Source organism: Lipotes vexillifer, unplaced genomic scaffold (assembly GCF_000442215.2).
Source record: "Lipotes vexillifer unplaced genomic scaffold, Lipotes_vexillifer_v1.1 scaffold884, whole genome shotgun sequence".
NCBI classification, from domain to species: domain Eukaryota; kingdom Metazoa; phylum Chordata; class Mammalia; order Artiodactyla; family Lipotidae; genus Lipotes; species Lipotes vexillifer.
Genome location: NW_006789227.1, coordinates 83,997 through 97,109, shown reverse-complemented (window position 1 = coordinate 97,109; position 13,113 = coordinate 83,997). Strand labels below are relative to the sequence as shown.

General features: G+C 38.6%; 1 protein-coding gene across 1 annotated transcript in view; it reads left to right on the top strand.

Moving 5' to 3' along the window:
- NEK11 (NIMA related kinase 11) overlaps positions 1-13,113 on the top strand; it is a 114,617-nt gene that overhangs the window by 85,137 nt on the left and 16,367 nt on the right. Inside the window, 3 exon segments of the mRNA XM_007472152.1 lie at positions 8,494-8,643; positions 8,700-8,814; positions 12,056-12,136. Of these exon segments, the coding sequence (XP_007472214.1) occupies positions 8,494-8,643; positions 8,700-8,814; positions 12,056-12,136 (346 nt within the window).

Below are 13,113 nucleotides of genomic sequence, written 5' to 3'. Positions count from 1 at the left end.
TAAATATAATGTGCCACTCCCTTCTGGCCTGCAGAATTTCTGCTGAGAAATCATCTGATAACCTTATGGGAGTTCCCTTGTATGTTATTTGTCATTTTTCTCTTGTTGCTTTTAATATTTTTTCTTTGTCTTTGATTTTTGTCAATTTGATTACTATGTGTCTCGGCATGTTCCTCCTTGGGTTTATCCTGTCTGGGACCCTCTGCACTCCTGGACTTCGTTGACTGTTTCCTTTTCCATGTTAAGGAAGTTTTCAGCTATTATCTCTTCACATATTTCCTCAGGTCCATTCTCTCTCTCTTCTCCTTCTGGGATGCCTATAATGCAAATGTTGGTGCATTTAATGTTGTCCCAGAAATCTCTTAGACTGTCTTAATTTCTTTTCATTCTTTTTTCTTTATTCTGTTCCATGGCAGTGATTTCCACCATTCTGTCTTCCAGGTCCCTTATTCATTCCTCTGCTTCAGTTATTCTACTATTGATTCCTTCTAGTGTATTTTTAATTTCAGTTATTGTATTGCTCATCTCTGTTTGTTTGTTCTTTAGTTTTCTAGGTCTTTGTTAAACATTCCTTACACTTTCTCAATCCTTGCTTCCATTCTTTATCCAAGATCCTGGATCATCTTCACTATCATTATTCTGAATTCTTTTTCTGGAAGTTTGCCTCTCTCCACTTCACTTAGTTGTTTTTCTGGAGTTTTATCTTATTCCTTCATCTGAGACATATTCTTCTGCCATTTGATTCTTTCTAACTTTCTGTGATTGTGGTTTCTGTCCCACAGGCTGCAGGATTGTAGTTCTTCTTGCTTCTGCTGTCTGCCCTCTGGTGGATGGGGCTATCCAAGAGGCTTGTGCAAGCTTCCTGATGGGAGGGACTGGTGGTGGATAGAGCTGGGTCTTGTCCCTGGTGGGCAGGGCTGTGCACAATAAAACTTTAATCCCCTGTCTGCTTATGGGTGGGGCTGTGTTCCCTCCCTTTTTCTTGTTTGGACTAAGGTATCCCAGCACTGGAGCCTACAGTCTGTTTTTTGGGGCTAATGGCAGCCTCCAGGAGGGCTCACACCAATGGATACTTCCCAGAACTGCTGCTGCCAATGTATTTGTCCCTGCTGTGAGCTACAGCCACCCCTTGCCTCTGCAGGAGAACTTCTAATACTAGCAGGTAAGTCTGCTGAGCAGGTAGGCCCAGTCTCTTATGGGGTCACTGTTTTTTCCCTTGGTCCTGGTGCATACAAGACTTTGTGTGTGCCCTCCAAGAGTGGAGTTTCTGTTTCCCCCAGTCCTGTGGAAGTCCTGCAGTCAAATCCCACTGGCCTTCAAAGCCAGATTCTCTGGGACTTTTCCTCCCATTGCCGGGCCCACATAGGCCTCGGAACTTTCATGCCAGTGGGAGAACTGGGGTATAATTGTTTTCCAGTTTGTGGGTAACCCACCCGGCGGGTATGGGATTTGATTTTATTGTGATTGTGCCCCTCCTACCATCTTGTTGTGGCTGTTTCTTTGTCTTTGGATGTTGGGTGTCTTTTATGGTAGGTTCCAGCGTTTTTTCTATCAATGGTTGTTCAGCAGTTAGTTGCAATTCAAGTGTTCTTGTAAAACGGGGTGAGCGCACCTGCATTCACTTTTCCTTTTAAATAATTTTTTAAAAATTCAGTTCCTCAGACATATTAGCCATGTTTTAAGTGGTCAATAGCCACATGTGGCTAGTGGTTATTGTAGTCAGAAACTCAGAACATTTCCATCATTGCAGAAAGTTCTACTGGATAGTCCTGAGCTATTCTGCTCCAGCCCCTTCAGGCCTTACCCTAAGGTTTTCTTGCATTCACCCTGCTTTTGGATTGGGCAGAACTCCTACGGTTTTAGCTGCTGTTTTTAGATTGGCCCCCTGTGCTTTTCAGTGAGTACCTGTTGACTGTTTTGAGGGTCTTCTACTGTTGGGTCCTTCAATCACTCCATTGACTCTCTCTGCTTCTTCTCACACAGATGCTGCTATTGTGCAGGTCACGTGGCAATTGTGGTTTGTCTCCATGTACTTGTACCTTGAGATTCAAGGAGACACATTATCACCTAACTTTGTTGAAAATGTTGGCCCTGGTTTATAGTTTTTCTATCTAGCTGCTCTGTTTTACATGGGGATTCAAGGAAGATACAGAAACTATGCTCCAGTGTAACCACCATTTCCCCCCAAATACTCAGAATCAGCATTCTAACAAATTCCTTGGTAGATTTGTTGTATGCATATGAAAGCTTGGGAAGAACTGATAGAGGTTCTGGTATGTGATGGGCCCTTAATAAACATTAGTTATTAACATAATATGCTTCTTAAAATTTGTTCAAGCAGCTCAGTGTTGTTTATCATATCTAGACTGAGTTTATGTTGCTATTCCACATTACCACAGTAAAGACTTTTTTTTAGGGTAACACACACTAAAGCAAAACCTGCTACTCTTGTATTAAATTTCTATTACTCTATTTATTCGCCTGTATGAATTATGTATACTTTTTTCTAGATACATATGTTAGGATTACATCAAGTAAAAATATTATCTAGAAGATAATAATAAAATTTCCCTAACCAGAGCCATGCACCACTGTGTGGTAGGTTTCTCTTTGCAGAGTCAGGGCAGATTTCAAAGGGTAAATTTAATTACCTTGAGACAAGAAAAAGTCGGAGTTAAATTTGCAATTTATTATCAATCTGTGCTTCAGAAATTCACTGGGCAGTTCTGTTGAACTTGGACAGATGGCAAGTTTATGGAATTCAGGTATAATCTGCTTCTTTCACACCTGATCCCAGCTTTCCCTTTCACTGCCACATTCACCCCCTCAGGGATTTATTTGCTTACTCCTTCACAGTTGGCTCTATTTTGGAAAAAGAAAGGAATGCAAATTACAGACTTCTAAGTTAAATATACCTCTTGGTTTTTTCAATTAATCTCCCGGCCCCCCACCCTTCCCTGCTCTTGCGTTGTCATATTTAAGACCTGGGAGTCAAATAAGAGAAAAGTCTTTAAAAAGGATAGAAGTGATGAACTTGAGATAATGTAATTATTCCCATGTAGAAATGCCTGGTTGGAAACTGGAGAAAATTAAAACATAGACATACAGATACACAGACATATAGTTATTAGAATAAAAAGTATACATAGAAAATAGATTGTAAAACTGGTACAGGATAATCAAAAAATCTTTTGCTCCAAGTGTCATGGTAGTTTCTACAACCAGATTGTCTCATATTTCAGTTACTGGCTCCCATGCCAGGCATGTGCACTGGGACCATAGCAGGTCCCTTTCCACAAGTTACTGGGTAATAAATGAAATCTTTTCCATGTGCTCCAGCCCAGCAAATATCAGTAGATCAAAATAAAATAGGTAAATGGAAAGCAGCATGCCTTCAGTGTAGCTGAGAGGATTTCCAAAAAAGAATAGTTTTGCATCAAAATTGATTACTCAGTTGTCCTCTAGATCTAATTGTTCTGTAGTCTGTCTAGCCAGATAATTCCACATCTTTTTATAATCCTCAATACATTCATCAAGTATGACTCAGGTAGAATTATGTCTCCATAAAACCAGGGTTTGACTTTGTGATCAACTCACTGTGCTTAATAGATCACTAACCCTCTTTCCCTGCCACGCAACAGACAATCTTTCCCTGCCAAGCAACAGAAAAGCAAAGCCAAACTTGCCTGCCTTCCTTTCCTTCTGCCCCAGAACATCTAGTTGTCTGTGTTTTCTATATTTGCCGGGGTCTGATACACTGCATGGCTTGTCTAAAGCCCCAGGGATCTTTGATGGTGGATTATGGTTCCAGATGGGACCTGAAATCAGGGAAGTCAACTCCTGCCTGAAAGGCTTCTCTCAGGGCTAGCCAAGATTTCCTACTGAAGGACATCCTTAAGGACCTGAAATGCTCTGATTGGTACAGCACTGAGAGTCAGGATAGCATAGAGTTTCTGTCTCTAGAGCCAGTCAGCCTGTGTTGCGGTACTAGCCCTACCACCCACTCAGTATGGAACCTTGAACAATATACCCAGTTTTAGGGTTTCCTCATCTGGAAAATGGGAATGATAATAATAGTTCATACTTCATTAGGACTGTTGTGAGGATGATTAAATTAGTTTGAGTATGTAAGAAACATAGAACAGGGTGCCTGGCTTATAGTAAACACCATAATTAAAATTTCAGCTATCATTTTCATTATTATTATCATTGTTATTGTTACCATTTGTATTATGGGTGGAAACAATATAAAAGTCTGCTCCCAAGACAGCTCAAAGTGTCCTGGGTCAGGGATCATTTTTCCCATCTAACTGTTCAGACCTGTCAGAGCCAGGAGAGATTGTCTGGCTTTGTTCTGCTTTAGCCCAAGTCCTGAAGAAGACTAAGAGCCCACAAGGCTGAGTGGCATCCTCAGAAGAGTATGTGTGGGTGCCTGGATAGCCTCTACCTCTTGGACCTATGAATTTAATTTATTTTTTTTCAGTGTTCAAATTATTACCTATACAATAGATTATATAGCAGGGGGTAGTCAATATAAATTTTTTAGAAAACATTTTTAAGAAATATTGAATGAGAACTAGTACCAGTATCAAACAAGCTGATGTAACATGGCACCTTTCCAGGCAAAGTCCTTCCCTCTCTCTGAGCTTTGGTTTCTCATCAATACAGTGAGAGTTTGGAATTAGCAAATCTTGATAGTCCCTTGTAGCTCTATATTGTGTCAGTATAAGAAAACTTCTTGAAGTTAGAATTAGACTCTTCTCTGGGGAAATAAGAAGTATATTGGGGCAGTTCACAGCACACAAATATTTTACACATACCCACACAGGTAAAAGTATTTGGTTCAATCTGATGATTATATTAGTGTATAGCCCTACCCTTTCTTCTTTTCAAGTAAACTTTTTCAATAACCTAACAGGTACTGACTTGATAATTGCCTTGCCATTCTGATGACTGTGCACTGTGGTTTTAATTTCCATTTCTCTAATGACTAATAATGTTAAACATCTCATGACTTGGGGCCATTTAGTGTCTCTTCAAATCTTTTGGCCATTTTTCTCTTGGATTCTCTCCTTTTTCTTATTCATTTGTAGAAGATTGATTGTTTGATTTATGGGATTTTTTGGATACCAGTCTTGGATGGATATTTGAATTGCAAATATCTTTTCCCACTCTGTATCTTCATTTTTACTTTCCAAATGGTGTTTTTTTGTGAACAGAAGTTTATAATTTTAATGAAGTCCATCTTATCAGTCCCTAACTTTATTGTTAGCGCTTTTTGCATTTTATTTAAAAAATCTTTGCTTATGCCAAGATCAGGAAGACATTTACCTGTTTTCTCTTAAAAATTTTATGATTTTATCTTTCAGTTAGATCCACCTATAATTGATTTTTGTGCATGTGTATGATGTGAGACAGGAGTCAATATACAATATTTTCCATATGGATATTCAATTGACCTAGCATAATTTATTAAAAAGATCATCTTTTCCTCTACCACAGTGCATCTTTGCATTAGTCAAGTGATTGAATATATGCAGATCTGTTTTTGAGCCCTCTATTTTGTTCCACTGGTCTATTTTTTCTTCCTCACCAATATCATACTTTCATAAGAAATGAAACTTCATAATAAATCTTGTTGTTTGGTAATACAAGACCTCCAAATTTGTTCTTCTTCAGTTGCCTTGGCTACCCTTGTCCCTTTGCATTTCCATGTAAACTTTAGAATCAGCTTGTCAACTCCCACAAAAAAGTGTGCTAGGATTTGAATGGATATTGCACTAGGCCATTCTTGGAAAAATGGACATCTTCATAAATTGAACCTTCCAATTCAAGAGTGTGGATCTAACCCTCCCTATTTTTTTTTTTTTTTTTTTTAGATCTTCTTTAGTTTCTCTCGGCAATGTACTGAGGTTAGAGTGTAGGGTCTTGCACATCTTACGTTTGATTTATTCCTACATATTTGACATTTTGTGATGTTAATGTAAATGACATTTTTAATTTTGTTTTTAAAATGTGTTTACTGCAGGCTTATAGAAATGACCTTTGTATCCAACAACTTGCTAAATTCAATTGTGAATTCTAATAGCTTGTAGTGTCTTTTGACCTTTTTAATGTATACAATCATGTTGAAATGCTTAATGACAATTTATCTTCTTTTTTGGTCTTCACATACCACTTGTTTTATGTTCCTTTTTCTGTCCTTTCTTGCTTTTTAATTTATTTTTATTTTTATTTTAAAAATATATTTATTTACTTATTTTTGGCTGTGTTGGTTCTTCATTGCTGCTCGCGGGCCTTCTCTAGTTGTGGCGAGCAGGGGTTACTCTTTGTTGTGGTGCGCAGGCTTCTCATTACAGTGGCTTCACTTGTTGTGGAGCACAGGCTCTAGGCACATGGATTTCAGTAGCTGTGGCACACAGGCTCAGTAGTTGTGGCTCACAGGCTCTAGAGCACAGGCTCAGTAGTTGTGGTGCACAGGCATTAGTTGCTCTGCGACATGTGGGATCTTCCTGGACTAGGGCTCGAATCCCTGTCCCCTGCATTGGCAGTTGGATTCTTAACCACTCGCCCCCAGGGAAGTCCCTCTTGCTTTTTTTAAATTTGAATTTTGTTAGTTGATATCTTTTCCCTCTAGTAACTTGTTAGTTTTATGCTTTTCAGTTATACATTATTTTACTATTCTTTTGGTGGTAATCCTAGCAGTTATAACACGCATTCTTGACTTATTACAGTCTAGTAAAAATTACTGCTTTTACCACTTTCCCAGTAATATTAGGACCTTATGATACTTTAACTCCATTTACCCTCTTCTGTCTTTTGCATTATTTTTGTCATGAAATGTTATTCCACATAATTTTAAATCCCATAAGATAGTTCAGTTTTATAGAGTTAATGTTGATTTAAACATATTCAGAAAATTACTTTTTCCAGTGCTCTTCATTCCTTCTTTCATTCCTTGTTTCTGTCTGGGATCATCTTTCTTCTTTTGGAAGAATTCCCTTTTAGGATTTTAGTTCTTTCCTGCTGGCATGAATTCTCTCAGTTTTTCTTGGTCTAAAAATGTCTTTATTTCACCTTTATTTGAAGGAAATTGTTTTTCTGGGTATAGAAATCTAAATATGTGCTACTATACCAAATACCATTTAATAGTCTTACAGATGGATGAAAATTTATTAAGCTTCAAATAATTTTCATAATTTATAAGGTTGACATTCATCTTGGTGTTCTAGTCAATATCGTGAGATTTCTCCTAATGTCTGCCTCTTTCTAGCATTCTATAATGGAAATAGTCTCGGATTTGGAAAGAAAAATACATAACTCAAGAGTCAATCAGGGTCACTTGTGTGACCTTGGCCAAGTCACTTAACTTCTCTGAGCCAGTTTCATCATGTATAAAATGGGAAAAATATAATATTGGCTCCATTACACTGGGAAGTTATGATGTTCTGTTGAGATATATATGAAAGTGCTTTGTAATATGTAAAGTACCAATCTGTTTGAAATTTTTAGTATTATTATTATTCACTGGAACAGAAACGTTTTCAGTGTATATATCCAGAATTTTCTTGAACACCCACAAAATGGTTAAAATGATGGTATTCATGTATGTATGTATTGATATATATCTTGCCTTTCATGAGAAAGCAGGACAGTGTTTGAAGTTACATAAAACACAGCTTACACAAGGTCAACGGCAAATTTATTTCTGATCTTTCAAGCAAATAATAATAAATGAGAGACCTGGCTAGTTACATAATTCAGAATATCTAAAAGATAAAATAACCCATTATTCAGGAGAAAAGTTCTTAACAGTTCAGGCAGAAATTTCTCCTTGTTTTTTTTTAATGATGTAGATTATTTAAAAGATTTTTCTGCTAGTTTAGAGATGAATGATTTGCATAGTTAACACAAATTAGTGTTGGACTGATCTAGAACTTTAATATTGTTTCATACTCCTGAAGGGAGAATTATACACATTAATGAGTGCTGCAGGCAGCCACTCTCCCACCCTACTTGCAAATGGATTCTATTTAGAAAACTAATAAAGATGCCAGCTTCCTTTTCAGAATGCTTGGATCCACATTAGAGGGAAGGCTATGCTAATAAATTTAAATTTTATTTTGCATATATAACATTAATTTGAACTGCCTTAGGAAGACAATATTTACCTGCATTTTACTTTTCCTTCAAAGAGGTTGATTCAAAAATTTCTTACTACCTTCATCAAATGTTTATTGAATCCCTACTATGTGTAGGCATATTCCTGTTGGATTGTTTGCTCTCCTCTGACAAAAAATGTTCATTCAGACTTAATTTTGTGCTTTCTTTTTTCACTTTTTCCTTTTTTTTTTTAGTAAACATGTATTTAAATAGAAAGCAGAGTGTATGTTAGTGCCTCACAACCAATGCCCTAACACATCTGAGGTTTTGTATGATGATCAAATTTAAAAGAGGACATTTATTCCTCGTTCAAATTCTTTGTGTCTTCAGGTCTCTGGCATGCATTTTGTATGAGATGTGCTGCATGAATCATGCATTCACTGGCTCCAATTTCTTATCCATCGTTTTGAAAATTGTTGAAGGCCACACTCCTTCTCTCCCTGAGAGATACCCAAGACAGCTGAATGCCATCATGGAAAGGTACGGAAAGAAACGTATTGCTGCAGAAGCAATTTTAAATTGTACTTATATTTTAGTTCATTTGAACAATAATTTTCTTTTTAAACATTACAGCATGTTAATAAGAGTCCTTCATTGAGAACATTTGCTATAGAAAATTTAAAAATTCCTTACATTGCTGAACAACTACAGGTATTTAAATGAAAGGGATACCTGGAAGCACATATTAGCATTTATAAACCTTCTAGGACTTGTAGATGTACTGTGGGAATAAGATGCAGTAAGAATCAGTCAGAAAGGAGAAACAAGGTTTTTTTTAAAAGCTGGGGGAAATTATTAGTAGGCAATCTCTGCCAAGGAAGATGTGTGAACTCCAGCTCCCTGGTGCCCCAGATGTGAGAAGTTTGGATTGTGACATTTTGCCTAATTGCAGCATCCACCCTTAGAGCTCTTGGCTTACAAATCTTACCTCTACACTTTGTAAGTGTATCCCTGCTAGTGCAAGAATGTACTACTAATGATACAAAATCTGGGGGTTTCATTGGGCCTTTATTATTCCATTCCTTATTTTGTATCCTACTAATACTTTTTATTGATTAGCTGAGTTTATTTTGTTTTCCTGTAGATTAAAAATTTTGATGCAGAGCATCAAATGGTGTCCTCTCAGGATGTTTTTTTGTTTGTTTGTTTCCTTGTTTTTAGACTTCATAGGCTTTTACAATACAAATCCCTTGGGCAGATTTCCTTTAATTTTTATGAATAGTTTTAAGTGGACCCACAGAGCAGTCATTCACCTTCACAAATGGGCACACCTTTTCATCAGTGTCCAGTTCTTAGGCACAGGAAACAGGGATGCTGACTTGATGTGCAGTCATTAGTTGAACTCTGTCACTGTACTGACACTGGGGGATGCCAAAATGATAGGAACAGATATGGCTCCTGTCTTTTTGAAGCTTAGCTGCTAGTAAGAGGACTCAGTAACCAAGAAAATGTAAGCAAGTAAATAAAATAATTGTAAACTATCAGAAGAACTAGGAAGAAAGAAAATAGCATGCTGTGAAATAAGGGAAGGGAAGGGCTTTGGTGGTCAGAGAAGGAGCAGGTGACATTGTGACATCAGTGAGATGGTGAGAAGCAGCATGCCCTACAAAGAGCCTGAGGGAGAGTGTTGTGATCACAGGGAGTGGCTCGTACAAAACTCTGACTTAGGTGATGTTCCCTGGAGGGGGAAGAACTAAAGATGTGGGATAAGCAGGACAAGAGGAGGAAGTGGTGGGAGCTCCCTGGTGCTTTATAGCTCTCCACTTGCCTGAGGGCAGACTTCTGAAAAGAGGCTGGTTGTTAGGATCAAAACCACAATGAAAGGTGTGTGAGCAAAAAAAACAAACAAAAAAGTCAAAAGGCATCCAAGAGATCCCCTGGGACTAGGGTGAGACAAATGAGGCATTTTCCCTGGTGCAAAATTAAAGAGGACACCAAAAACTCAGTAATCCAGATAAATAATGTTGCAATACAGTGTTTTTTAAAAAAAATCCAAATTAATGCTAAAAAAAAGTCCATAGTAACAAAATATCAAACGTTCAAGGACAGGATCCAATGGGCCTAGGATGAAAGTGGAGCTAAAACCAAGCAGGACCCTGCAGGGCCGTCTCAGGTATAAAAGTCCCTCCATGTCCACTGTTTCTTGAAACAGTGTCCACTGTTTGTAGAAAAAGGCTTTAGTCTTCTAAGACTTTCCTGAGTTCCAAGAGACAGACTCAGGTAGTTACTAATTAGAGAATTGAGGGAATGCAGAAACAAAAGAAAAGCAGTCAAGCAAGAAAAGTAATGATAGCCTAAATAACAGTTCAGTGATAAAACAGAATGCTAGTTCCTCCCCAAGGGATATATATAATAATCTAATGCATATGTTTGAGTTGTTCTGCAGAAACTAGGACCCCTACCCAGGTGGTGACTATATGATGAAAACCAGCATGTAGACCCCAGACTGGTTGGAACCAGAGATTGATGATTAAGATTCCCAAAACACCACCTTGTTTCCTCAGCACCAACCAATCTGAAGAAAGTCCATGAGCTGCAACCCTCACCCCAAATGTTGCTTTTAAAAATCCTTCCCTGAAATCTATCAGGGAGTTTCGGTCTTTTAGACATTAGCTACCCATTCTCCTTGCTTGGTGCCCTGTAATAAACGCTGTACTTTCCTTCACCACAACCTGGTATCATTAAATTGGCTTTGCTGGTGAGCAGACCTAAGTTCAGCTCAGTTAGAAACTGAGGTAGAATGGTGGAAGTTCAGGACCGGGTCTTGTCGCTTTTTAAACTTTTGCTATTGTATTCTCCAAGGCTTTTTGTCATCAATGTTGATTTTTTTATAATACTGCATTAAAATATTATTTATCTTGGTTACTGAGTTTTTTATGCCCCTTAAATTTGTACCTGAGGTGAGTGCCTTGCTTTTCTCACCCTAGTCCTGGCCTTGGTGATGCCGAAACTCAGCCTCTGTGCACAAGTGCTGAATCAAATCTTGGAGACAAAGTTTTGGGTGAAGTAGAAAAGAATAGCTTATTGCTTTGTCAGGCAAAGGGGGACACAGAAGACCCATGCCCTCAAAGCTGTGTGTTCCCACTCAGGGGGATTTGGTGAGGAGTTTTATAGCAGTGGTTCGAGGGCAGGGTTGCTGTTAAGGATCAGGGTGTGTTCAGGGCCTGCACTCCTTTAATCTGGCCTCAGGTGGTCTCCTGATGAACTTCTGTGGTTCTCCAGGTTATCAAACTCTTTCTCTCTAGAATGAAGAATGCTTCATCAAGTAGTTAACATCTTCCATTTGTTGGGGGTTTTAGTTCTGCAGAAGAACTCAAAGGTATTGTTATGTATATCCCTTGAGGCAGAACCAGGACCCTGTCCCAAGGTTGCACTATTGTTTCTTAACTGCTCCTCCCTTCTCTCTGAATTCCCTCCCTTCATTGATTAGCAACTGTTTGAACCTGCCCTTTGGAACTCAGGGAAAGTCATGGAGGCTGAGGCCTATTCCCTACAAATAAGGGACACAGAAAGGCTTTTGTGCCCAGGAGCCTCACAGGGTCCTGTTCGGTTTCACTGGGAGCAGAGACATTGTCCACTACAGTCCCTGAGGTGGGAGAGAACTGTGTGTTCTTGGAGCTGAGGGAAGGCCTGCCTGTGGCTGGGTGACCAGGAGCAAGAGAGCAGGCAGAGCAATATGAAGTTGGAAAGATGGATAGGAGCCTGACCCCACAGGAGCTGCTGTGTAATGTTTTAGACCTGTTACAGAAGGAAAAATAGTTACCAGTGGGTTTGATTTCACGCCTCAGACATGGGTCAGTAGTACTACATATCAGAAAACGCTACTGGTCATTTTATGCCTCTTCATCCCTGAAGAGTCTTTAAGGTATGTTACGGCTGTTCATTTTTTCAGCACCTGATGTGCCAATATTCGGAAATGACCCTGGAAGAGAATTTGAATTGTCAGAAGGAGGCAGCTTATATAATTAATGCTGTGTAAGTAATTGCTTTGTTTTTAAAAAGCCCACTGAGTGTAAATGTTAAGTGCATTTGTCTTAAAAAATATTAGTGCTAAGCTGACAGCATGGAGTACCCTAGAATTCACTTAAGTCTTGCCAAAAAATTAAGGAGCTTCAGTAACTTGACATGCCAAAGTCCTTCGCCTCAGGTGGTAGTAAATTGAAATCATAAAAGTTTAAACCTCTGCACAGCTTACAGATCTACAGGGTAGCTCTGCAGTTGCATTGTAGAGAAATTCATCTCTCAAACGTTTAGTGATATTTATGCTAATGAACATTCAGATTAAACATAAATGGCTTTCACACATTGGTTGTTTAACAGGAACTGGCAGAGTATCTATTGAATAGCTGACACTGTAGAGTCCTGGGAAAATTGAAAATAAGCCAAAATTTACTTTCTTGAGATATACATAAGAACTAGAGAATGTTTCACAAAGAGCCATAATTTTTTCCTGATCTCATTTGTCTCTCCTACCTCATTCAAAATTTCTATGCCATAACTTACAAGAGCCCAGAATACTAGGTTATGTCAGAACAGCCATGTACAGCTGTGCAGGCTGTGTACTGCACAACTCCAGGGGGCACCACTGATAAGGCCAAGTCTATAATTTTGCTGAAGAAACGTTATTTAATTTTGTTCCAATGAGAATGACAGTCCCTCCCAGAGCTGTGCAGGGCAGTGAAGTGAGAATGGTAGCCCTCATCAGCTTGATCTTCAAGGCCAAATTACACAAATATGCTTCTCTAACCCCCAGTCCAGTGGTTTCTCAACTGTGCCGTGTTTGTTTTCCATCTCCACGTTCAAAGTGAGGGAACTGGTCCATCAAAGGTATTCATTCTTTGTTTAATGCATGATCTCCAGTTAAAATACCCTGCAACTCAGGAGATAAATCTTTAGGCATGCCCCTATAACCTAGTTTTCTTGGGTTACTACCTATTTTTTTCAGGAATG